The sequence below is a fragment of the Chlorocebus sabaeus genome, chromosome 16, assembly GCF_047675955.1.
Source record: "Chlorocebus sabaeus isolate Y175 chromosome 16, mChlSab1.0.hap1, whole genome shotgun sequence".
Classification (NCBI taxonomy): Eukaryota; Metazoa; Chordata; class Mammalia; order Primates; family Cercopithecidae; genus Chlorocebus; species Chlorocebus sabaeus.
Genome location: NC_132919.1, coordinates 15,662,720 through 15,689,739, shown reverse-complemented (window position 1 = coordinate 15,689,739; position 27,020 = coordinate 15,662,720). Strand labels below are relative to the sequence as shown.

The 27,020-nt window shown below is 46.6% G+C and overlaps 1 protein-coding gene and 1 long non-coding RNA gene across 2 annotated transcripts in view; one reads left to right on the top strand and one right to left on the bottom strand.

Moving 5' to 3' along the window:
* The window catches only part of LOC119623627 (uncharacterized), a 57,243-nt gene extending 41,885 nt beyond the window's left edge, over positions 1-15,358 (bottom strand). Inside the window, exons 1-7 of the mRNA XM_073005375.1 lie at positions 15,182-15,358; positions 14,377-14,547; positions 13,031-13,192; positions 11,072-11,100; positions 8,257-8,510; positions 3,772-3,860; positions 1,455-1,520 (exon numbers count right to left, since the gene is read on the bottom strand). Coding sequence (XP_072861476.1) covers positions 1,455-1,520; positions 3,772-3,860; positions 8,257-8,510; positions 11,072-11,100; positions 13,031-13,192; positions 14,377-14,547; positions 15,182-15,358 — 948 coding nt within the window. The remainder of the gene's footprint in view (positions 1-1,454; positions 1,521-3,771; positions 3,861-8,256; positions 8,511-11,071; positions 11,101-13,030; positions 13,193-14,376; positions 14,548-15,181) is intronic.
* A 9,521-nt stretch (positions 15,359-24,879) lies between these two features.
* On the top strand, positions 24,880-26,759 carry LOC140708605 (uncharacterized). Its single transcript, XR_012088751.1, has 2 exons — positions 24,880-24,967; positions 25,227-26,759. It is a non-coding gene; the product is annotated as an uncharacterized lncRNA (long non-coding RNA).
* The last annotated feature ends 261 nt before the right edge of the window (positions 26,760-27,020 follow it).

The following is a 27,020-nucleotide window of genomic DNA, read 5'->3' as shown; positions in this document are numbered from 1 at the left end:
GAGGCAAAGGTTGCAGTGAGCCAAGATTGTGCCACTGCACTCCAGCCTGGGTGACAGAGTGAGACTTCATCTCAAGGAAAAAAAAAAAAAAAAAGTCAACAATAGTTATAAGAAAATCAAGCAAATAAAAAACCAATTAAATTAAATTAATAACTTATTGATAGTTATCATCAAATCATTGGTTCTATTCAAAGTAACATTAAACTAAGCTATGTTCCGTATGTATAAAAACAAAGGATGTAGAATTTAGGGAAGAGCCAGATGGAATTAATCTTCTACCAGGGACTCCCTGTCAGAACAAAAATAAACCATATGAATTGTATACCATGCCAAAAAGTATGGCATTTTCGTAAGGTTCATTGTTCAAAGTCTAAAACTATGAATATTTCTACCTTAAGTTTTTAAGAATCTAAGTTATCATATGTTAAAAAAATTGAAAAATCATTTCAAAAATATTATGTATAAAACTGAATCTCAGAATGTATTTTCTCATAGAAGCAAAAGTAAAAACCACAGTTTACATAAAACATCTCTGGAATAAAACCAACCTTCAAAGGATAATCTTAAAAAATTTAAAAACATAATTCTTCTAAAAGCATAGTGAATACCTGTCAAAGATTTACTTAAGTCATTAATGAGGGATCAGCAGCTAGACAAGACAAGTTTAAAGGAGATGCAAGAAACCGATATACAGATTGTGGAAAAAAGAATGCTGGAATAAGACTGCAAAATTAGACACAAACCTGATTAATGTCCTATAGGACAGTAATACCATAGCTTTTGGGATTATCTTTTATCCTAGCAAAAATAATTGCAACGTTTCAATCTTGTACAAGTTAATATCTTTTAGGATCTAAATATTAATTAATAGTAAATGGTAAGTCAAACAACATAACCCTCCCCTGCTATGTCAGATAACCCTTAGACGGGCTTGTTAATACAGTGGTCTAATATGACTCTGAAACGGCCTACATTTATCTTTTATTTATTTCTAAGTTTTGGATAATTTTTCTCATCACAACAAATTTCTGATTTTTACTTTTTCTGGAAAAATCAAGTGGATTCAGTACTCACAAATAAGAAAGCCTTAATAAATAAAATGAAATAAAATATCTAAACCAATTTAAACTCATCTTAACACGATTTCCACAATGTTGATGTACTCTTGGTATTTTTTAATGGCACAGCATTGGGGTTACGATGCAGCACAAGCATCAGACTATGTGATGATAGAATATTTTACCATTAGTAATCATGATGTGACTGTCTGGCTAGATTAGGGCTGCCACCTCTGAGAGAAATGAAATCTGTTAAATTGATGCCACCAGCCCTGGGGCTACCATACCAATCAAATAATCATTGTGAACTCGCAATTAACTGGTAACATTGAGAATCAGAGGCAGTAAAATAGGCATTTTCTCTGTATTCATTATATGTACAACGGTAGGTATTACCTTTACCAATTTTGTTTCTTCTGCCCGAAGGTGAAGATCTTCATCTGGCTGGGTAACTTCAGGGCTCTGAAAGGATACAGGATAAGATCACTCAGTGATAGGCTGCCTATGACCTACAGCAGAGCCTCAACGAGCACCACCAATCCACTGTGGATGCAGTGTATATGGGATGACCTTATCTACTGTTTAACTTAGGGCTGAAATCAAAGTCCCATTGTAACATGCAATCATAATCTTTCACTTTGTTTGAGACAATGACAAACACATGTAAGATTGAGAAAGATATAACTGCTTTTAACAAAGAACCTATCAAAACAAAAATAAACTTACAATAAAGGGCCTTCAGACACTACGCAAGTCTGCTTTTTCATATTGGGATGAAATCTATTTCTCAGAAAGTATCTATCTTGCTCAAGAATAATATTCAAAACCTACTATCCGTTTTCTACAATTGAAAAATCATTACAGTGTTTGGTGGGGGGATATGGCTCAGCAGTCACTCAGGAAATATTTCAGCAACCTCTCATAACATTGTTTTCTTCCAAAACTTAGAAACTGTATCTCCACGAGGGCCTTATTTATTTATTTATTTATTTATTTATTTATTTTTGAGACAGAGTCTCACTCTGTTGCTGCCCAGGTTGGAGTGCAGTGGGGCGATCTTGGCTCACTGCAACCTCTGCCTCCCAGGTTCAAGTGATTCTCCTGTCTCAGCCACCTGAGTAACTGGGACTACAGGCACGCACCACCATGCAGGCTAATTTTTTGTGCTCTTTTTTGTAGAGACACAGTTTTGCCATTTTGCCCAGGCTGGTCTTGAACTCCTGAGCTCAGACACTCTGCCGACCTCAGCCTCCCAAAGCGCTAGGATTGCAGGCATGAGCCACCACACCCAGCCCATGAGGGCCTGATTTTATAAATGAAATGAAATTTTACTTTATCTTCTAGTAATAGTTATCCATTTCAGATTTTGTGCCATTTAAAAAAATTATGGATAATAAAACTACATATTTAAAGATCATTATGAAAAAATGTCAGACTAACTCTCCCTCAACAACTTCTTGCCTAAAAATGCACAAATATTCAGATTCCAGAAAATTAATGATGATGTGAATCTTCAATCTCTGATAGAGACGGGTTGATCCGGTGATACATGACTAGACAAATACGGTTGTACCCAGTGATCAAGGGCAACATTTTGGTTTTATTTATCTTTTTAAGGGTATGTTTTAAGGACTATTTACATGTCACATGTTCTGGCTACAAAGAATAAAAGACCAGAATCACAGGTTATTATAGATCATTACTATAACAAACTATTTTTGTTGGTATTCTCTTTCTTCAGAATCTGTTTTAAAAAGTCACTGCTAAAGCACAGCTTTTATCACATTAATACTAATCCCAAGGACACTCAAACACACATACACATTTCAGTGCCTTCAGGGAAACATTAAAAGATTCATCTCAAGTATCTCATTTCCAGCCCTATCTGTCACAACTTTCCAACTTGAATCACAAGCTCACCCCCAGTTCTCTGCCTCTGAAGCCTTGCCCTTAAACCCCTTTCTCACCTGAACTATCTTCACAAATACTTTATGACAATTAAAATCCCATTTGTAATTCAGCACCAGCTTAAATCTAACTATCCTCATGAACTTTCTATGACCAGTTTAGCCCACACTATCGTCCCATTTCTTTCTTTTCATAGTACTCATCATCTTTATCATACTGATAAGCAACTATTATTCACCTAAATAACGTAATTATTACTTCTGTACATTTTACCTCAATGAAACTGTAAATTCCCTACAGCCAAGCACTGTCTTAAACATATTCTCTCAATGTAATCTATTAAATCTGATCACTTCTTAATGGGTAGAAAAAAGATCACTGACAGTGGCACAAGGAGAATGGCTCCTATAAATCAGGGCTGGGGTATGTGTTTGTGTACATATATTTTCACCAAAATTTCCTAAATAAAATTTTCCAATTGAAAAATATTCCACTCTGCTGTCCCATAAATAACTGAAATTTCCTGGGAACAATACAAATTTAACATCAAAATTAAAGATGCCTGTCATAACTAATGACAGCTCAGATATTTTCTGAAAGATCATGTGTCCTGATATTTGGTTAAGTAAGTATAGTGAATCCTCCCATAGTTTACTGCCTTTACTGTGAACTCAATTTTCATGGGTCTATTTAGTTGAGTTCCCAGAAGCGGTGTCGGGGAAGTAGAGAAGTCACAAGCCTTCGGGAAAAGTAAACATGCTCTCAAACCAAGAGAGTAGGTCAAAAACACGGAATCCCAACTTACCAGAGGTCCAACTGAAAAAAACACAGCAGCCATAATCTCTGCCTCTGGCTTCCCCTCTCTGGAAAGAGTGGAGTCTTGCAAAGACATATCTAAGGAAGAGAAATAAGCCATGAAAACCAATCCTGCCTGGGGAATTTCAGACTTACCAAGTTGGAATCCTGACATACAAGTGAGCATGGACTCCCTAAGGAAGCACAAGAGTAACCCTTAAGATCAGTGAAGCACAAAGACCCTTGTTCCTGCAGAGCTCGAGATTTTAGCACTGTTAACTACAGTCACAACTAACAGGCTAGCCATTGTACAAGGAGGTTTTAAAATATTTTCTCATGTTATTTTCACATCAACCTAATAGGAATAATATTCTCATTCCATAGATGAGGAAACTGAGTCTAGAAAAATTAAACTACCCAAGGCCATGCAAATACATGACTCCAAATCAATCTAATTCCAAAGCCTATATCTTTTCCACTGAATCAATATGCTGTGTGAAGTACAACAAAATAATACTTCAATCTTTCTTTGCCATAATTACTTACTCATCTAACAATAAAATATTCTAAGAATCTCCTTTTCTTGCCTTTCCCACGAAGAGTCAATTTCTTAACATTTTCAGAGATCTGTTTCGTGTAAAGAGAACACTACAACTTCAAAATTTAAATGATATTGGAAGTCTTGACTTACCCCCTCCCAATCTGATATTCAAATAGATCTTTATCCTTTCTATATCAGGCAAACTTAAATAAAAAGGAAGCAGGTATAATAATAATAATAATAATAATAATAATAGAAGAGACATGAAATTCAGTGCACAAAGCATTAAGCTGTAGTCTTTCTATACTGAAAAAAAGTATATACCTAATAAAAGTTTTATACTATGGAGGAACAGGGTGACAGAGATCTTTTCCAGGGATGCTTGGGCACTGCTTTTCTACCTTTGGCTAATGGTATGTATGGCCTTGCTGAGGCTTAGTTTGGTTCAAGAACCAGGAGTGCTTGATGTAGGATATCAAACAGTACAGATTGTTAATATAAATTCTTCTAGGATGGTAATATTAGCCTCATGAATAAAAGGGCAGTGACATAGTAAGTATTGGATTTTTGAGAAACTCTACCTTGTGCAAAAAGTGTTATAAGCAATTATATGGTCCTGCAGCTAGGGCCTTTGTTATGCTTAAACATGTGGAATCTGCTCCTTCCCTCAATCTGCACCTTGCTTCTCATAAGGTTCAGTAGCTTTGCTCAATAAACATAGCAGAACTCAATCTAACCTTACAGTGTCTAACAATCAGAAGCTCATCTGAAAAGGTATTTGAAGTACTTAACCATTATTCTTTGAAAAACAAGAATATTAATATATAAAGCAAGGTCATCATGAATGCAAAGAATATTAGAGATACAAAAATTAAATAATTAAATAGATATGGGTATACTGAAACTTATACTGTCAGATTAATGTACTAACTCAAGGAGGAGAGCAGGGTTTAGTTAAATCAAGAAAACACGTAAATATCTTGGCTGGGCATGGTGGTTCACACCTGTCATCCCAGCACTTTGGAAGGTTGAGGTAGGCAGAGCACCTGAGGTCAGGAGTTCGAGACCAGCCTGGCTGACATGGTGAAACTCCGTCCCTACTAAAAAATACAAAACAATCAGCCAGGCGTGGTGGCGCACACCTGTAGTCCCAGCTACTCGGGAGGCTGAGGCACGAGAATTGCTTGAACTTGGGAGGTGGAGGTTGCAGTGAGCAGAGATTGCATCACTGCACTCCAGCCTGGGCGACACAGCGAGACTCCGTCTTAAAAAAAAAAAAAAAAAAAAAAAAAAAGCGAGTATCTTAAAAATGTAGAGTGGTTTCTTTCATGACACTGGGGCTTTCTTAGGCAAAATGAAAAGGTTTTGGTGGAAGAGAAACAATGAGAAGTTGAGGGAGGAAAGCAGTGCAGTGTGGAGATAAAAGAGGTAAAGAAAGAATAGTCTGAGGGGATTCCTGTATTGAAGCCTCAAGGTAACCAACCAGTAAGTGGTTTTGCCTTATACCAGTGTTTCTCTAGATTTTTCTGTTATACAGCCTTTTGCAAATCTAATGAAAATTATGACTCCTCTCCCATTTTCTAATGAAAACACTCCATGTATAACTAGAGGGGTCTCAAATAACTAAGAATGCAAAAAACTCACTGGATATGCTTATTAAAAAGGAAATTCTTTGGCTCCATCCAAGATCAAAATCAAGATCTCCAGATGTGAGACACAGAAATACACATCGCTTGGTGGCCGGGCGCGGTGGCTCAAGCCTGTAATCCCACCACTTTGGGAGGCCGAGACCGGCGGATCATGATGTCAGGAGATCGAGACCATCTTGGCTAACACGGTGAAACCCCGTCTCTACTAAAAAATACAAAAAACTAGCCAGGCGAGGCGGCGGGGGCCTGTAGTCCCAGCTACTTGGGAGGCTGAGGCAGGAGAATGGCATAAACCCGGAAGGTGGAGCTTGCAGTGAGCTGAGATCCGGCCACTGCACTCCAGCCTGGGCAAAAGAGCAAGACTCCGTCTCAAAAAAAAAAAAAAAAAAAAAAGGAAATACAAATCGCTTGAACAAGTACACCTCAAGAAATATTTAGTTTAATATAATATGTTAACATGTTAATTATATAATATGTAATATGTTAAATTATATAATGTTTTAGTTTTAGTGTAGTATTTTAAGAAATACTGTCCTGATACACAATAGGGATTCTGAAGGGTGAAGGAGTGGGAGGTGGGTGGAGAATAAGGAATTACTTAATGGGTGTAATGTACATTATTCTGGGGATGGATACCCTGAAAGCCCTGATCTCACCACTACATAATCTATGCATACCAGTAAAACTTAACTTTTTTGGGGGTATGGACCCATCTGAGAATCTGACCTTGTCCACAGAATAATGCACATGCATAAATGATGTTGCATATTACTTCAGAGAGCTTGAAAACTGACTCTCCCTCCCAAGCCCATAAACTCACCCCCAAGTTTTACAAGGTTGCAAAGAAAAAAAATGAGCCAAGAATACTGCACACCCCCAAGCCCCCGAACACTAAAGCAGACGTACAAAGAGCAACATAAGGCATTTTCAATTCCTCAGGTCTAGAGTAACGGTTTTCCGCATCTTTAACATTTATCAAGAGTGAGCTGAGTCATTTAAAAAATACTTGTAAATATTAATAAACTCCGTGAGAATACTTCATGTAAATTATGCTAGTAACGTATGTTTAGCAACCAAACTGCAATAAACACCTTATTTTATAATCAGAATGAACAATATTTAACATTTAATATATTCAGCTTGATCTCAATTGTGTAAATATAATGCATAGAAAAAAAGACTGCGAGTAAGCCAAAACTCTACTGAGACCTCTGTCACCTGGGGCTGTGATGCTTACCCTTCTTTCTGCTTTTCTGTACTTTCCAAGTAGACAAGAAGAAGTATCTACATATACATAGGAGTCTGGAATAGGAATAAAATCCCAGAGCGGCTGGTCACAGCCCCAGGTTCTAACCGTGGTTTGGCTACTGTAGAACTGTGACTACAGGCAAGTCACTTGAGCACAATGAATCAGCTATTAGTACATGAGGGTAACCACATTATATATTTCTACTATCCCCTTTGTCATTATGCAGAAGATATCTAGGCCAATATTCCCCAGTTATAATTTCCCTAGATATTTACAAGCTCTGTCTTTCCAGCTATTGCAAAAGTATCCAGAGACTGAAGGAGAAACTTTACTTGTTTAGCTTCCTTGGCCAGTGTAGTTATTTAGAAATAACGAAGGGTCCATGTTTTTGCTAAGAATCTCAGCGCCATGCACCAGTCCAGCATTTCCCAATCAATGCAATAACACCATTGTCATGACAGGGAGTGACAAGTGATTAAAAGGTGATTACAGTATTTGAAATGCTACATCTCGGGAAAAGCTGCCTCGGTTACTGAGTAGCGCTGGTCCCCCGATGTGAAACCTAGTTTCATCCCTGCCAGTTCAGAAGCCAGAGCGGGCATGGACATGCTCCTGCCAACCTCGCCCTCTTTCCCTAACTGCTCTCCTCTACCCACTCCGGGTATGCCCTCCTCAGGGCCAGCAAGGCGCGGGGCTGGGAAGACAGGAAAGGTCGGGTAAGGGGCCCGCCCTTCCTATTCGAATCCCAGCTCACGCCCCGCACCCAGCTCTTTTTAACCCCAGCGCCGCCAGGCCCGCCAGGGAGGAGGTTCACGGGTTCGGACCCGGGTCAAGAGGCCTCAGAGGGCACGGGGCCCGACCTATGAGGGGGGCCGGCTGGTGACTGAACCCACACTCGAGAAGGAGGCCCAGCCCCAATCGCCTCTCAGGGATGGGCGGGTCCGCTCAGGGTCTGGGGCTATAGAGGGAACGGCCACGCCCCAGACGCCGCCGGGAGCCAAGCGCCAAGGGAGGGGCGGCGGGCAACCGAGGCCAGGCGCCCGGGACAACGAGTACCTGGCGGCAGAACTGAGGACAACTGAGGGCACTCGCAGAGCAGGGCGGGAACGCTTCCAGCAATGGCGGCGGTTCGGTGGGGCCGGCCTCCAGGCAGGGCATTGCGCCTGCGCAGCCGGAGCCTCGGAACTACAGTGCCCAGAATCCTCAGCGCCGGAGCACCCCCGCCCCTTTTGACTGCGTTAGTGAAGGAATTGGCTCTTTCGGGGTGCGAAAAAATGCCAATTGGATATACTTCTGTTGAGAAGCCTTGACTATGTATCAAAAGCAATAGCACTAGAGATACAAATAATGACACAACCCTTGCCTTGGAACATTTAGGTGGGACGAAAGAAAGCCATTGAGAGAACAGATAGATGTGACCCAGACAAATATGTGAACAAGTGCTCGGAAACACTATTTCTGAACAATTCCCTTTATGACAATTTCCTCAGAGTTGGAAGAGATGGCAATTGATGACAACAATACCAATTAAGTAGAATGGATATGAACACCTGAAAATACAAATTTGAGGCCAAAATTATTCGAAATACAAAGAAAAAATCTTTTTGAAGACAAATAGCTGTAGAAGTTCTCCTCGATGCATAGAAATGATAATTCTTAAAACACAATGACTGAAAGTATTTATTTGCAACAAATTTATTTGACCACTTATTCAAGGGCTGCTTGTCCAAGAGCTATATTAAGATTTCTTTACTTTCTTCCCTACCAAAGACGATACTTTGATGATAGAAACTACGTCTGATGGAGTTTATTACTCAGAGTGCCTACTTAGGAGACTGCTCGCATAATGAATGAAACGAAGGAAGAATGAATGAATAATTTAGGACCCTACGTCCCAACAAATGCACACGGAATTGTCCACATCACTATCAGCATTTTGGTCAAAACCATTCAACAAGTCTCTAGGAAGCTCCAAATGTTCCCACATCTTCCTGTCTTTTTCTGAGCCCTCCAAACTGTTCCAACCTCTGCCCATTACCCAGTTCCAAAGTTGCTTCCACATTTTCCAGTATCTTTATAGCAGTGCCCCAAACTCTTGGTACCAATTTTCTGTATTGGTCCATTTTCACACTGCTCTAAAGAATAACTGAGACTGGGTAATTTATAAACAAAAGAGGTTTAATTGACTTACAGTTCCACATGGCTGGGCAGGCCTCAGGAAACTTACAATCATGGTGTAAGGCAATCGGGAAGCAGCAACTTCTTCACAAGGCGTGAGGAGAGGGAAGAGCCGGGGAAACTGCCACTTGTAAAACCAACAGATCTTGTGAGAAGTCGCTCACTGTCACAAGAACAGCATAGGCGAAACTGCTCCCATGATGCAGTCACTTCCCACCAGGTTCCTCCTTTGACACATGGGGATTACAATTTGAGATGAGATTTGGGTAGGAACACAGAGTCAAAGCATATCATCATGGTTGCTGGTGGATTCGTTGATATTCTGAGGTAGAGATACAATAATCTATCAGTTTGATTAGGAGGTCTGGGTTTTGCTTTTTCTATGGTAATGTAAAAGGGCAGGAATATCAGTATGTTACAAATTCACTGCAATTACAAATCAGTCTCTGTGCATATAAGGAAGCACAAAATCACAGACCTAGGGTCTTGATAGATATGAAAGAAACCCTATGTGATATCATGCCCTCATCTTTACCTCAAACTCTCACCTAAAATTACTAGTGAGGACTTTTTTGTCCTGCTGTTAATATTTGATAATTCTAAGTAGCATGCAATAAGATATGGAATATATGAATAATAACTTGATTTTATAATATTAATAACAGCCTAATTTTAAATATATATGTTGTGCCTTGTACTCTACAGAAAATGCACACTTTCCTTTTTTCTCTAAATTAGGTTTAATTTATTTCAGAAGTTTCTAGATTTTATTGTCTCTATTTAGCCAAAGCTACAAGAAAGGTCAAATTCATATCTTTAAATGCTTTCATTATCAATCAAGAAAGTGAAATGAACAAAGAATTTTACTCAAGAAACTAGTGAGAAATCAAAGAAATGTACAAAATGTAGAATACAAGAATTAATAAAAACAGATTAACAGTGGAATAAATAAATAAGTCCAACTGGTTCTTTGTAATGGAATGTGGAAAGACATACTCTATTCTTCTGGATAGGAAGATGAAATATCATAATCATATCAATGCAAGTTTTATGCATGCTCAAACATGTATAAACTAAGAAAAAGTCCGAAAGGAAATACAGCAAAATGTTTGCACGTTTTTTCCTTTAAGTGGTGAGATTAAAGGTAATACTTTTTTTTAAATAATTTTCTGTATTTTCTAAATCTTCTGTAAAGAACAAATAATTTTATGATCAGGAAAAAATAAGACATTTCTTAAATGCCAAGTTACCTCTCATTAATACATATAATGCAAATGCCAATCAAAATACCAGAGAGACAGATGAGGGACTGGGGAAGAACTTCAAAAAGGGCCACAAGGGAGATTAAACATTATGCAAAAGAGTAATGAGGAATTTTAAAGCAAAAAAAGAGAAAGTAATCCTATTCTACAAGATATTAAAATCTAATGCAAAGTCTGGCTAGTAACTTCTAATCAAATTGCTTCCATATTTTAAATAAAATACTTGCAGATTTAGAACACAGACAAAGATAGAAACTCCTCACATGACCCAGCACTAAGCTGGCAGAATGCAGAATCAGGTGGCAATGGACTGATCTTAAGACAGATGAAGCAGTGGAGAAAAATCTTCCTGGAGCTGATGGTAAAATTTGCTTCCTGAAACAATGACAGTCCATGAAATAAGGTAGGAAGATGTTTTGAACCTCTCTCACCAGCAGATCCCTAAATCACAGACCCAGAACTTGGAGGAAACAGGAAACAGGAAACAGGAAGCCATCTCTGCACCTCTCCAGCACTGCTCTGGTTGGCGGGCAGAATATCATAAAATCATCATGATTCTTATATCAAAAACCAAAATTCTAGACTGATTAAATAATTATTTTTTTAAATGAGAAAAGTTATTGTTTATTTGATCTTGGGCTAGGGAAGATATTTCCAAGCAAAAAGGGTAAAAAGAAAGAAAAAGAAATGATTAACAGATTGGAATGCAATAACGGTGTAATATCAAGTGTTGGCAAGAGCTCATGCAAGTGCATGTTCTCATGACTGCTGGAACAAATTGGTGTAATATTTCTGAAGGGCATTCTGGCTGAATATATTAGAAGTCTTTAAAATGTTTATGCTCTGACTCAGTAATTCAACATCTATGAATTTTTCCTAAATAAGTAATAAGAGAGAGATAAAAAAAGTATGTACAATATTGAAAGACTGGAAAGAACATAAATGTTCAACAATACATATATGTTCAACAACAGGGGACTAGTAAATATGAATTATTTATATGATAAAATACTATCTAACCTTAAAATAATATTTTAAATAATATTTAATGATGAGAATATGCTGAGAAAAGTTTAATCATTTTTTAAAAGTTAAATGTAAAATGAAAGTTAATAACATGTACAAGATTATTCTAATTTTTTTTTTTTTTGAGATGGAGTCTCAAACTGTTGTCACCTGGGCTTGTAGTGCAATGGAGTGATCTTGGCTCACTGCAACCTCCACCTCCCAGGTTCCAGCAATTCTCCTGCCTCAGCCTCCCGAGTAGCTGAGATTACAGGCACCTGCCACCATGCCTGGCTAATTTTTGCATTTTTAGTAGACACAGGGTTTCACCATGTTGGTCAGGCTGGTCTCGAACTCCTGACCTCAGGTGATCCAACCTCCACGGCCTCCCAGATTACTGGGATTACAGGCGTGAGCCACTGCACCCGGCCTATTCTAAAACTTTTTAAACTTATGAGATACACATACACACACGTATCTGGAAGAAAACTCCAAAATAGTGGTAATGATTTGGAGGAAACATTGGGAGTGATTGTAATTGTCTGTTACTAGCAGCTAAAAGCATGCCAATAGACCTGGCAAACACCCACTCAATCTTCAGAACTCAGCTCAGCTGCCACTTCTTCCAGGAAGACCTCCTGTACTACTCACTCCTGTATTATACTAGGTATTCTGCTTTGCACTAGACTAGACTCTGGGCATAACTCTATGATTTCCTCCCTTTCTTCCTTCCTTCTTTCATTCCTTCCTTCCTTCCTTCGTTCCTTCCTTCTTTCCTTCTTTCTCTTTCTTTCTCTCTTTCTTGATGGAGTCTCATTGTGTCACCCAGGCTGAAGTGCAGTGGCATGATCTTCTCAGTTCACTGCAACCTCTGCCTCCCAGGTTCAACTGATTCTCCTGCCTCAGCCTCCCAAGTAGCTGGGATTACAGGCACCTGCCACCACTCCCAGATAATTTTTGTATTTTTAGTAGAGATGGGGTTTTGCCATGTTGGCCAGGCTGGTCTTGAACTCCTGACCTCAAGTGATCTGCCCACTTCAGCCTCCCGAAGTCCTGGGATTACAGGTGTGAGCCACTCTGCCCGGCTGATATTCTTTTTTTTTTTTTTTTTTGAGACGGAGTCTTGCTCTGTCCCCCAGGCTGCAGTGCAGTGGCCGGATCTCGGCTGACTGCAAGCTCCGCCTCCTGGGTTTATGCCATTCTCCTGCCTTAGCCTCCCGAGTAGCTGGGACTACAGGTACCCGCCACATCGCCCCGCTAGTTTTTTGCATTTTTTAGTAGAGACCGGGTTTCACCAGGTTAGCCAGGATGGTCTCAATCTGCCTCTGCAGATCACGAGATGAAAGCCAGCAGCCCTGGGGTATGTCTCCTGAGCCAGGGGAGACCTGGAGCTTCTGCTTCTCCGAGCACAGCACGCCCACCCAGGAGAGCGCGGTCATAGCTGGGACCCTCAACCCTGTGGGTGATGGAAGGTGGAGGCATCCTGTGAGGGTGCCCTGAGAGATGGCAGCCTTGGCATTGTGTGCGGACACACCCAAGAGAGGGTCCTAGGTGCCAGAACAGGGGCAAGGAGGAAGAGGAGGAGGGAAAGAGATGGAGAGAGAGAGAGGAAAAAAAGAGAGATGAAGAGAAAGACAGAGGAGGCAGAGAGGAAGAGAGCAACAGAGCAGGAGGTCGTGGCACTCTGGGTCCCAGTTCCCAGTGCAGCTGTAGGTCGCCATCACCTAACCACATGTGCAATAAAGTCCTCGTGCCTCCTGCTCACAGCCCCCGAGAGCCCCTCCTCCTGGAGAATAAAACCTTAGGCGGCTGCCCTTCCTCACTGCATTGTGGTTGTGTCTAATGAACCGAGACGTCCCGTCTATCACCTTCCTGAGCTCAAGGCTCCACCGAATGCTGCCCCCTCGGTTTGGGAGGCTCTGTGGTGCCCCCATCTCACCAGGCTTCCAAGGAAGCTTGTGACCTTGGGTTGGGCCCTAAGCAGCCAGGTACCCGTTGGGGCTCTGCTTCTCTCTTTCACTAAGATAGAGAAAGAGACCAAAGAATGGTCTGCAGGGAGGGCGCCTGTGCAAACACCCAGGGAACCAGGGGCTTGAGCCGTCTTCATTTCCTTACAGGCACACATTCCCTTCCATGCCTCCTTAGTGAGGGCATGACGCACAGTGTGTGTGTGTTTGCAGGTGTGTGCGTGCATATGTGTGTGTGTTGTTGGGGTGTGCAGTGGACAGGAAGGAGAGGGCAGCTCCAGCTCAAAGCTGCAAGAAAGATCGAGATTCCCTGGACCACAGCAAGAGACATTTCATTTGCCTACATTTTTTTATTAGCATTTAAAGCTATATTTTGAGTAGCATGCAAACCTTAAGTTACTTAACTATTCTTAGAAGCATTTACACAGTAAGATAATACATGATAATGTACATTGAAATTATTCACCCTGCACCCCCCAACAATATCTTGCATACCTACAACCACTAAAGTATCCCATGGGAGATGGGGTGGGCAGGGAACTGTGGCCCACCTGGGACCCTTCAGTGGGGGCCCTTGGTCAGTCCCCAAGGCTCTGCGTGGCCTCCAGAGACTCTGCTTCCTGCTGGCTCAGTCAGCACCATAGAGGGTGGAGGAGGGAGATGGAGTTGGGGCAGGCAGGATAGTAGGGGTAGGACAGTCAGGCATCTCATGTCCTGGTTTTTGCAGTGGCTGGGAGGAGGCTGAGGGCTGAAGGCCGACTCACCTGAGAGCTAGCTGAGGCTTGAGGTGGGGTGGTAGGGCCATCCCCACTGCCTGCAGGGCCCTTGGTCATCCTTGTCACCCCAGGCTTCTCCCCAGCAGCACTGGGCAGCCCCGTGAGAAAGTGGCCAAGGCAGGGGTATGGATGGATCAGGGAGGGAGGTCTCATTTGGCTCTGACAGGAAAAGGGGCAGAGAAGGGCCAGGGTGGTCAGAGGTAGGGTCACAGTCTCTGGGTCGGGCAGGATGAGGGAAGAAGGGAACAGGCAGGGTCAGCGGCCAGGGCACAGGCAGAGGCAGGTGCACGCTGGGAGGTCACACCCTGCAAGGCCCATGGGGAGTGTCAGCTGGGATGGGCTCCAGATGCGTCCTTAGGGCGCTTGGCAGCTCTCAGGCCAGGCTCCCTGGACTCTGGTGGGTGATGTGGTCACTCCCGAGGCACTGCTGTCAGTCAGGGCTTGGTCACCCACTCTGGGCAGCACCCATCCCGTCTCAGGACTGGACTTTCTCAGCTCCCACAGAGGGTGTCGCCTCCAGCCCAGGAGGGGCAGCCCCACTCTGCAGCCCGAGGCACCCTGCGGGCCCCAAGTGGCTCCCGCCAGGCCAGCCTCGAACTCCCTCTTCTCCAGGGTCCTGGTGCCTCACATATGTCAGCTTCACAGGGAGGCCCTTGCCTTCCTTCTCTGTGCCTTGTCCCGGGCTGAGACTCAGGGTGGATGGAGATGGGCTGGTCCTTCCCTGGGGCCCTCTCAGGGAGGGGGATGGCTCCTGCCCTAGGCAGGAGGATGGCGTCTGCCTGGGTTGCCCTACAGTGAGAGGGAGCTGTCCCCACCAGTGCCCTGGAGGTGAAGGTAAGAGCCTGTGCCTGCTGCATGGGATGCCGCTCCAGGGACGGGGAATCAGGGGTGGTCGGTGAGGCAGAGGTGGCGGCTGGTGGGCCCGGGCGGTGGTGAGAGGGCCATAGCTGTCACTGGGAGGGGCGGCCATTCTGGCTGGACTCTGTTCCCATGAGGCTTTGACCAAAACCTAAACCAAGAACCGTAGTCCTGGCTCAGAGTCCACTGCCCATTTGCACCAAGTCTGCAGTTGAAGGCTGGGACCCAACTAACACTTGGGGCGTCTGTGGCCGGAGGAAGGCGTGTCCTGGCATCACCAGTCCAGACCTCCAGCTCTGGTGCCTTCAGAGGGTCTCAGCCCACGGGGTCTGCCCTTTCCTGGCTCCTTTAGGTTGGGTCTCTTCAGGGCCCCAAAGCCCTGGACCCAGCATCCAAGGGCCACTGTCAGAGGCCTGGCAGCTCCGCTAACTCCATCATGGCTCATTTGACAGCAAAGACAGCAGGAAATAAAACGCACTGACAAGTGGCTGAAGATGCTTGCAGACTGGACAAAATATGGGAGCAGCAAGAAAGTAACATGGAGGGAATGGCCCCTGTGCCTGCTCTTTGCAGAGCCAGGAGACAGGCGCCCATGGCTGTGACCTGGCACTATTGGCCTCTCAGTGGGTGGGTGGCACCCTGTCCTCACCATAGGACAGCAGGCCTGTTCGCCAGCTTTCCTCCCCGAGTCACCCCATGTCCTGTCTCACTGGAGCGTTCTTCTGTCTGTAGCTGTCTCAAAACACGTACAAAGGCATTTCCCTGGTGGTGTGGGGTCAGGCATGGTCACTCCTGCTAGACATTGACAAAGTGAAGGCTGAGAACGCGGGGGAATACAGGGTACAGCCCTCCCACACTTGGCTAGGGCAGGACAAACAGGCCAGACCATGTCAGGAGCCCAGGACTCCAGCTGGAGGGAACGTTGAGCCCAGGTTGGAGGTGGGGGCTGTGGTCAGAGGCACATGCTGGGCACATATGGGGACTCAGGCACCGCAGGTGCACTGGGCTCTGCTGACCCTCCCTGGCTTCAGAAACAAGGCAAAAAGTCGCTTTCTGCAGAAGGAAACCTTCCTCCCTTCCTACCAGAAGTGCTGACTGTGGGATGACTGCCATCAGGGGCAGGGAGTCTTTTGTCTGTTCTGAGGCTGCTTCCTCCTCTCAGCCCTGCCCTACAGGTCGTGAAGGAGAAACGCAAGAGGTCGTCCAGGATCACCCACCACATCAAGGCAGATGTCAGCCACACCCTTTAGAACCACATGATGTTTAGAGAATGATTTGGAGTCACGTAAGGCCTATGGGGGCTGCAGGGGTACCAGGGAAGATGGGGGTGATACAGAGGGATGAGGGCTTCCCCAGGGCAGAGGCCAACGGTCACCCAGGAAAAGTGACAGAGCTGCCAAGGGCTCTCCTGGCCCGGGCAGCAGCCAGCATTATGGACTGAGCACCTCCCGGGCTCTAAGCTCTGGGCTGGGCTGGGACATGTGGGGCCAGAACCCAGGTGGCTCCCAAGGAGATGGAAGGCAGCAAAAAAAAAAAAAAAAAAAAAAAAAAAAAAAATCATGCAGATGGTGGAAGGTGCTCTCTATGCCCCACAATGAGCGACGGTAGGGACCCACGGGAAGGTGGCAGGATGGCGGGGCTCGGGAGCCTTCCCGGGCAACGCTGACAGCCCAAAATACCAGGCAGGATGCAGGGCCCGGAAACTCTCATCCATGGCTGGCAGGCACGCGACAGGGAACAGTCACTTTGGAAGTCAGATGGGCTGTGGCTCACAAAACTCAGTGGCCTCATACCACACATCCCCAAAATGTCACAGATATTGACCACAGAGTTGAAACTGATGTGCAAATAAAACCCGCATGCCACACTCACTGCTTGATTGATTGTCACTCACATCCGGAGGCTATTGAGATGTTCTTCAACACTGGAACTGGGGAGGAAGGGGGTTCCACTCTTCAGAGAGAGAAGATCAGGGAGGAAAAGGAACGAACCCCTGATGCCCGCAGGAACATGGGTGGATCTTAGATGCATATTGCTGAGGGAACGAAGCCAGACCCAACAGGCTACCACCATAGGATTCCAATTCATCAGCCATTCTGAAAAAGAGTAAACCATAGGGACAGAGAACAGGTCAGGATGGCCAGGGGCTGAAGAAGCTGGGAGACATTGGCTGCAAAGGGGACATGCTGGGGACTTGGAGGATGAAGGAGCTGCTCTGGGAGGGGCTGCAGTGGTGGACGGAAGGGTCTGCACATTGGTTCAGAACCGTAGAACTGCACATCCCAAAGACTGGACTTCCGTGTCTGCAAACCGAGAAAAGGGGGAAGAAAAAATCAACCAGAGTGAAAATAATCACTGATCCAACTACACCTGTGATATTTGCATTGCAAAGAATGTGGATTTTACTGAAAAAACTCCTAAAAACTCAGGTGTCCTGAAGAGCTCACTACTTATTTGGGGGATCATCTGAACCCAGAACTGTGTTTGTTGTCCAGGTATGTAGAGAAAATGAAACTGACAGCATCCGCGCAAAACAAACAAAACCCTCTTTTCCCTCTTTTCGAGGCAGCAGGAATTATGTGCCATCTTTGTGGCCTATTCTGCATATAATCCTGTGAGTATTCCCAGGCAGCGATATTCCTGGGCCCTATGCCCATATTCACAGGCATGGGTGTCTCTCGGGGGTGTTGGCACTTCTTGAAAATTCAGTGTTCATGACCCACCAGCACGTAGTAGGCAGAACTCAAGCTCACTTGCTGGCATGGACACCCAAGCAAGGGGGTGGCGCAAGGGGTCAAATTGAGACAGAAAAGGGTTGAGGTCCTGACTCTTGGTGTCATCTGGACCCAACCACCACGTCTCAGATGAAGAAATGACCTTCCCCTCCTGGTGTTGCCCCGAAGCCCAGGAGCTTGGCAGGGTCGCATGCAGATGGTCCTCACAGGAGACAGGTTTGACAAGTTGCTGAGGTGCCTGATGGACCAGGCTCTTGTCATGAAATGAGTTTGTATCCTGAGGAAGCCTCTTCTTCATCAGAAACCAATCAGAGATCCAATTTCCCCTTTGCCTGAACCCCACAGTAGTGCGACAGACAGGGAGGGTGTCACCCAGGTGGCTGCTCCTGTACCACTCTGACTTTCCAGGCCATTCCAGGCAGGGAGAGCTGCTGAGCTGACTCCATGGGCTGCCCACACGGGGTCTGGACCCAGCCGCCCTCCTGTGCCTGGCAGGCAGCCCCTGAGCTGTTGCAGGACCCTTTGTGTGGTGGTCAGCACCCCGCTGCCTGCCCTTATGGTGGGTGCAGTTCATAGGTGCTGCTCCAGGCCTGGCATAGTGGCCTCCTCAGCCTGGCCCATGGGAGGGAGCATGAACAATCCCTGCCTGTGCCCTTTAGGGCCATGTGAGCTTAGACGGTTGCTGCAGGAGTCCCCCCAGGATCCTTGTCAGCTGAGTCATACGTGACCTGCTCAGTCCTCATGCCCACCCCAAATCCCTGGAGGCCTGTGGCAGGTGTCCCCAAGGACCTCTGCCATCTCTGGTGATGTGAGTCCTCCCAGGTGGCCTCAGCCTTCCCAGGTGACATCCTTCCATGGTGACCCTGGCTCTTGCAGTAGGTGGGCTACCACAGGGACCTGAGCCACGTCACCGCCATCCTCCTCCTGTATCTGCTGGAGGAAGATGCTTTCTGGGTGCTGGCCCAGCTGCTGGTCGGCGAGAGGCGCTCCCTGCAGGGTAGGTGGACAGCTGCCCCCAGGGCCTTACACAGCCATGCCAGGGGACGGCCACCCTGGTCAGTGATCCCAACTTCCAGTCAAGGCGCTTTCCTTGTATCCCAGCTTGTTTGGAGCCTCCAGGATGTCCCTGCTGAGGTCCCACAGCAGCCTGGGTCTGGACAGGGACCCTCAAACCTCAAGTCAGACGCCCTTCACCCCTAACATCACAGGGCATGGATACCTCCCCCAGGCTGCCCTCTGTCGCCCGAAGCCAGCCCTGACTTTGTGCAGGCGTCACTCACCTCTCTGAGTGTCCTCCTGCCTCCCAGCTGGCTGTGCTCCCAGCCACCTTCCCTTCCTATGGATGGGCCAACGAAGCCAAGGTGGCAATGTCTGTCCATCCCATGTCCCCCAGCCTGATCCCACATCCAGGAGATGGCCACTTAGCCCCCAGCTCCCACCCCGTTCTGCCCGCTAGCACCTGCCTGCCTTAGCCCTACCTCATGGTGTCAAAGGCAGGCCTGCCCTCCTGGCACCTGGACCCAGGATGCCACTGGGCAGCACCTCCAGCCAGGGTCCTCCTCCCCAGGGCTGAGGCTGCATGCTGGGGTCACTAGATGGGAGGGAGGGAGGGAGGCTTCGGGGTCTGGGGTTCCCCTGCCCTGTCCAGCTCTTCCAGCTAATGCCTCCACATCTTGGGAGTGGGGTCTGATGGGGTGATGGGTTGGGGGCTTCTAAGTATTCTACAGGCCAATACTGCCTGGCTTGAGAGACTCCTATCGTATCAGGAGCAGGTGCTGCACAAGTCCTTCCGGAAGATCATGACACACCTGGTGAGTAGTTGACACCCTTGGCTCCTCCCCAGAGGCCCTGGGTCCCATGGGCCAGGGGAGGCTTGAGTCCCTCATGGGGCTGGCAAGAGGCTGAGTCCCAGCCACGACCTGACCTGGGATGGGGATTCCCCATGGGTTCAGTGTTGGGTTTCCTTTTTCCGACCTGGCAGAGGCAGGGGCACTGGTGGACCAGGGCTGAGCTGCAGCTGAACAAGGCTAAAAGAAGTGTGTCCACCGGGTGTCTGTGCATGGGGCGGGTGTTGGAGCCCTGGCGGCCGCCATGGGTTGTTCCCCTTGAGGGAGGGTCTGCAGACGGGCCTGGAAATGGGAGGATTTCAGGGCAGCCCAGGGGCCCCTGAGCACCTCTGCTCCTCCCTTCAAGGCAAAGAAGGGCTGTGCATTGAGGGTTCTATGCTGACAAGGCTCCTCTGGTGTTTCCTTGATGGGATAAGGAGGCACAGGGAGATCCCAGCCCAGGGACCCTCCTGTCCTGCAGTGCCTGGTTCCCTCAGCTCAGGGGTCCAGCTCCCCCAGGAGGACTTGGCTCAACCCCAGCCCACAGGAGGCACAAGCAGATCCTTGCAGGGCTCACAAGTCAGGCTCTGCTCAAGAGAGGGGGCATCCCATGGCAGAGGCCAGGGCTCAGGCCCAGCCTTGGGGGCAGACTGGGGCAGGAGCTGACTTGGGAGGGCCTAAGGAAGCCCCAGGTCCTCAGGAAGCCCTCTTTCCAGAAGCCACAGCGCTGTTGAGCGGAGTCCCTCATGAGGAGCTACAGGATCTTGTCTGACTCAGTCTTGCTGGGGGTCTCATCCCATGGAGAGGGGTCCCCAGCACTCCAGGAGACTGAAACCCCAGTGGGCCCTGCTCAGGCTACTGGCCCCAGCTTGGAAAGACCAGGTTCTCCCACACTTGCTGTCCCCACAGAAATCCTTCTGGATCACCCTGAGACTGTGGGATGTGTTCATCTTGAAGGGCGAGTGGGTACTGACGACCATGGCGCATGCATCATTCAAAATACACAGGAGTAAGTCCTGTGTGCCCGAGGGTGCTTGGGGGAATGTCCGGAGCCACGTGGTCAGGCCATAGCGATAATAACTGACAACTGATGCCTGAGCTCTATACATTTCCACTTTATGCCTCCTCCCTAGATTTACTTTCTTCCCTGTTCTGCTGTCTCATACGCCAGTACAAAATGGCGCTCTTCCGGGTTTTTCACCACCCACCATCCCATGCCCGGGAAAATTACCAGCCAACGGTGCAGGCGCAACATGATGTCTGACCGAAGAAACCGAAATCTACCTGGCCACGCCCACCGCAGGGCCACCGTCATCACCCTGGCCCAACCTCCGCCCTTGCTGGTCTATATAAGGCATTACGCTGCCACCAATAAACGAGACTTGATCAGGATACTGTCTTGTCTCCATTTCTTGTGTCTCTTGTCCCCCTGAGTTCCCACTCCCTCTTCCAGGGTCCACATTGACGATCCCGCGGGACGGGACAGGGGAACACGTGGGACAGACCCCGCTGGCCTGAGGGATGTGTCCTTACACTGCCTGCTCCATCTGGCTAGGGGGGTCTGGCCTGGTGGACTGGGCAAGGCATGATGACACTGAGTCCACCCCCTACATGACCCAGATGAAAGTCAGGAGTGTGGTGAGCACTGGCCTTCCCCAACTCCCTGCCTGGCCTTCCCCAACTGTAAGCCTCCTGTGCACAGCTGGACCCCGGGGTGGCCATAAAGGACCAGGCACCACCCAGTGGGAGGTGGGGCCTGGTGGAAATGGGGTGCAGGCACAGACCCCTCCCAAGGAACACTCCTGGCCTGATGCACGCCCTGTCCCTAGAGTGCTTCATGAAGCTTTCCTGGAGCACCGTCTGGGAGTTTCAGGAGCGACTTCCAGAACTGGCCCCTAGAGGACAACGAAGTCCTCAGGATCCTTCAAACCTCCATGAAGGAATTCACAAGGAAACACCGGGACCTGCCACCCCCAGGTGGGCTCCAGCACCAGGTCCCCTCCCAAGTAACCCTCTGGGGCAGTCAATGGTGGGGAGTGCCCTGGCCCCCCCAGTCCTCCTACCTGGCCTTCCTCCTGCACCTCTTCTTCCTCCTCTCCCTCCTCTATTCTAAGAAAGTGAAATGGGTCTGCTAGTCCTCAGGGCATGTGCTGAGCACATGTGTGTGTGCTGGACATGCTGTGTGGACAGGCAGGGACCATGGGCAGGACCTCATAACACCCCTCTCCTACTTTCCACATTGTCCTCCTCTCCTCCTTGAAGGGCCCTGAGGGACACTGGGGCAGTCAGACCCCGCTGTGGAAGCCCCCACTCTCACCTCCAAGCAGCAGAGACCCCTCATTCTCTAGTGTCCCCCAAGGGTATCAAAACAACAAGCTAGGGGGACAAGAGAATCAGTGTCCCTGACCCAGAGAGGATTCGGGCAGAGGGCACTGGGGAAAGCCCTGACCCAGAGCCACAACCAAGAGTTCAGCCGGCTGTGGGATCGCTGCAGCCCTAGCATGGGGTGGGTGGCCTGGAGGGTAGAGGGGAACCTGTGCCCATTCCCTTCTCACCCGCTGTGGAGACAGGCCCCCATGTGAGGTGGCAAGGGGGTTGGGTGACAGTGCAGATCCCTCCCACCTGAGTCCTGAATTGGGGCTGCCAAACTGCCCTGAGGTGAGGGTGTGAGGCAGGAAGCCCTGAGCCACCCTGAACCCTGGGGGCCATTTCAGGAGAGACCTGAGGTTCTCTGAAAGCTCCCCCACCCCAGACTGCACACAGCCCTCGCCCTGGGATCAGCAGCCTGCAGGGGCATCCTCAGTCAGGCCAGGGGGCTGCACAGGGACCCAGAGGACTCCAGAGACCCAGGCCTGTGGAGGTTAGCCCTGAAGAGACTAGATGGGCTTGGAGAAGACACTGACCATGTCTGTTTCTTTTTTTCAGCTGGGCTCAAGCAGAGGTCCTCTAGGGTGTCCCCTGGCATTGGGCCCCTCTGTGAGGGGGACAGACTGGCTGTCCTCACCCCACCAGCTCAGCTCCAGGAGCTCATGACATCAGCCTCCCTGGGACAAAAGCCTTGTCCTCCCCCAGCCTGGCCTGACGGGGCTGTCCCCAAGGCCCAGGTCAAGGCCCACCAACACCAAGGGGCTTCCCCAGAGCCCAGGGCAGAAGACTGCTCTCTGAGGGGGCCAGAGGCTCGAGATGAGGACAGGATGTCCCCCGGTGAGGTCAGGCTTTGTATTACACGGAAACATTTGTCCGGGAACTCTGTCACAGCTCCACACAGACCCACAGGTCGGGGGTCCAGGGGCTTCTCAAGAACCCAGGGCAGCAGGCTGCTCTCTGGGGGATCCAGAGGTTCAAGATGATGGCAGCCTGTCCCCCAGTGAGGTCAGGCTTTGTATTACACGGAAACACTTGTCCAAGAACTCGACGCCACAGCTCCATACAGACCTGCATGTCGGGGGTCCATGTTTCCTGTGCTGCCATTTTGAACATGGCTCTTGGGATTCTGTCAGTTATATATCTTCTGTGGACAGTAACCCTGGAACAACAAGATGTACCCTGCCCAGCGAACCCACTGGGACCGCGACACCAGGCCCTGCCTGGGGTTTATGACAGGGAGGAGGCACTTTGAGAGATACCCCTGAAACAAGGTGTCCCCTGCCTGAGACTCACATCGGTAGAAGAACAAGATGGCATGGAGGGAGCCCAGGCAGCACCTGCCCAGCTGCCTCACAGCTCCGGATGGCTGCTGGACCTTGTTTTTCCTGCTATTTTATTTTTATTTCATATTTTTGTCTTCTTGGCCTTGGGAAATACTTAGTGGGGAACTTGGTCCCATCACAGCCTCTGGAGGGAAGGCTGAGCATGGGGTTCCCACAGCCCCAGCCAGCCAGCAGCGTGCCGGGGGCTCCTGACCTCACCCGTGGGTCACAGCCCCTCCCCCAGGGCCCAAGCCCCCGGCCCAGAGGGACCTGGCTTCATTCCGAGTCCTAGGAGGAGAGGGGCACTACAGGCCCCCAGGTGACCACACGGGACCAGGGCACAGCGAGCCTTGGGTGCTGCAAGGGTTCACACCAGACAACCTTGGGAAGCTGGGCCAGAGATGCTGAGCCCGTACAGTGATGATATGGGCAGCTGGCACAGGAGGGTCAACAGCTGTGAACACTGCTGCCTCTTCCCAACTCCATCACTGCAGTGCAGGCAGTCTGCACTCCGGAGCCTGGCCCAACAGCACCCCGAGTGCCCCAGTCTGCTGTGCCAACATGCCACCTGGAGGCTTTGAGGCCCTGCCTGCCACACCACCCCCCTCCTGGAAGCCTCATCCTGCAGACTGTTAGCCCCTCCCAAACTTCATGTAAAAAAAAAATCCCCTAAGAAAGTGACTTCTAGTAACTGAAGAAGGAAAGGAAAAACATTAGAAGATAAAACTTCAGTTACCACCATTACAGTTACGTGGTGCTGCCATTGAGGTCCCACTTTTTCCTCCTTTCCTGAGGTAAGGACTAATTTGCAACATCTCTCTGAAGTTTCCTCGCACAATAAGGAAATAAAGAGAAATTCCTTTCTTTTCTGACAGTGGAAAATATTTGTATTTACAAATTCAGTTGAACTCCTTACCAGGCCCAGACTCTTGCTGTAGATATTTTAAGCTTTATTTAGAGGTTCACCCTCCCTTACTTCAGCTCTTCCTGTAATACTTCATCTTTGTAGATCAAGAGGTTGAGACCATATTCCAGTTTAGATCTTTATACCCATTGCAAATAAATAAGTCCAGCAGGACAGTGGCCATGAAAGTCAGGCGTGGTGGCTCATGCCTGTAATCCCAGCACTTAGGGAGGCAGAGGTGGGAGGATAGCTTGAGCCCAGGAGTTCGAGACCTGCCTGGGCAATATAGTGACATCCCATTAACTTTAAAAATAAAAAGTAAAAAGTACATTTTTATAAATTAAAAAAATAAGAAAGAAAGTTGGAATTCACGAAGGAATATGTAACAATTCAACCTGCTGGAGGAAAACTTCCACAAATAACTTACTCCCATTACTTTCTTCTTTCTGTCTTTTTCTGTTTTTAAATGAATAGGGCTTCCAGTTTCCAAACCTGAGAACTACAACTTGGAGAATGGAAAAGAACCATTGAAGCTTGAGAGAAAAACCCCCAAAAGCAGCTATTCAGGTGAGCCAGATAGATGGGAGTCTTCAGAAATGATAGCCCAGCAGGACAATGAAGAAATACTTTTTGGTGCTTAAGAAAGTACCTGTGTGCCCTTATTTTTTAATTTTTTAAAAATTCTAAAGCATTTTAAATATATACAGAAGTCCAGAAAATAAAATAACATTTATATATCCATCACAGAGATTAGACACATACTAATATTTTGCTTCGTTTGCCTCTTTTCTTTCTTCCTTTTTCTTACAATATAAAACTCATACAGTTGGATGAATTTTCACAAATTTAGCACATTCATGTAATGATTGCCCACATCAAGAAAACAGCCTTACCAGCACCTCTAGAAGCACCCTTGTGCCCTCTTTCAGGCCCCTCTCTCCTCCCAAGGGTAACCTTATCCCAACTTATAGCACCAAGTTTTGACGGTTCTTGAACTTTCTATAAATGGAATCATATTGTATATACTCTTGTGTCTGGGTTCCTTCACTGAACATTAGCTGTGAGATATATCCATGTTGTTGCATGTCATTGTAATTTATTCATTTTCATTGTTGTGTAATTTTTCATTTTGTTAATATACCAGTTTATTCTTCTGAAGATGAGTATTTGGATAGTTCCCGTTTTTAGCTGTCTGAATAATGCTGCTATGTACACTTTTTAAATGCCTTTTGGTGAACAAATATATGCATTTCTTTTGGATATATACATACAAGTAGACTTGTTTTATCATAGGATAGATACATACTCATTTTTAGTAGATAGTGCCAAAGAAGTTTCTAGAGTCATTGTACCAATTACATTCCCAGCAGCAGAGTATGTGCGTTCTAGTTGTTCACATGCTTATCAACACTTAGTATTGCTTGTTTTCATTTTAGCCATCCTTTTGAGGTATGTGACATCTTTTATTTTTTAAGAAATATTACATATTCAGTTAAAGCCCTTTTATTCTTAGCCGGGCGTGGTGGCTCAAGCCTGTAATCCCAGCAGTTTCGGAGGCCAAGATGGCTGGATCACCCGAGGTCAGGAGTTTGAGACCAGCCTAGCCAACATGGTGAAACCCTGTCTCTACTAAAAATACAAAAAATTAGCCGGGCATGGTGACAGGTACCTGTAATTACAGCTACTTGAGAGGCTGAGGCAGGAGAATTGCGTGAACTCAGTAGGCGGAGGTTGCAGTGAACTGAGATCATGCTTTTGCACTCCAGCCTGGGCGACAGAGGGAGACTCTGTCTCAAAACAAAAAAAAAGAAACGCTTTTATTCTCTTTCTCCCCTAGAAGTAACCATTATATCTTGAAATGGTGTGAATCATTTCAGTGTTTGTGTATGTGTATATATACACAGAGACATATATAAATATGTGTATAAAACAATATGTGTTTTATTGTTACACTTTTTCTTATGTAGTCTGATTTTTTAAAGTTCACATTGTATTTTGATATTAATCTGTTAATATATATGAATTATGTTTATTCATTTTAACTACTGTGGAGTAATAAGTCCATTGTATGAATAAACTGAATAGTCTATTTTTTTGCCATTAGTAACAGTTGCAGTGATCGTCCTTTTATTGATTCCTTATGTTCATCTTTTTTTTTTTCCTTATGTTCATCTTGAGAGCTGGTTTAGGGAAATAACCGGAAGAAGAATTAGTAGGTCTTAAATCATCACGTTTAGCTTTACTAGGAACTGCCAACAGTTGAGTTATCAGACTTGGTAATTTTTGTCAATCTGACGGATGCAAAATGATGTTTTAAAATTTTCATTTCTCTGAGTGATAAATACAAGTTTCAGCATTTCATGTTTGTTGGCTATTCAAGTTTCTTCTTGTGAGTTACCTGTTGATACCCTTTGCCTGCTTTTTGAGATTGGGCTGTTTATATCTTTTCTCTTGATTTGGTGGAGTTCTTCATATATTTTAGGTACTAATATATGACAGAAGTAGCATTGCAAATCAGTGAGAAGAAATTGGCTCTTCTAATCTTTGGCGTATTTTATTTTCTGGTGTGTTAGGCATATAGCATTTAAAATTTTTAGTAACAGATTTTTTTTAAATATTG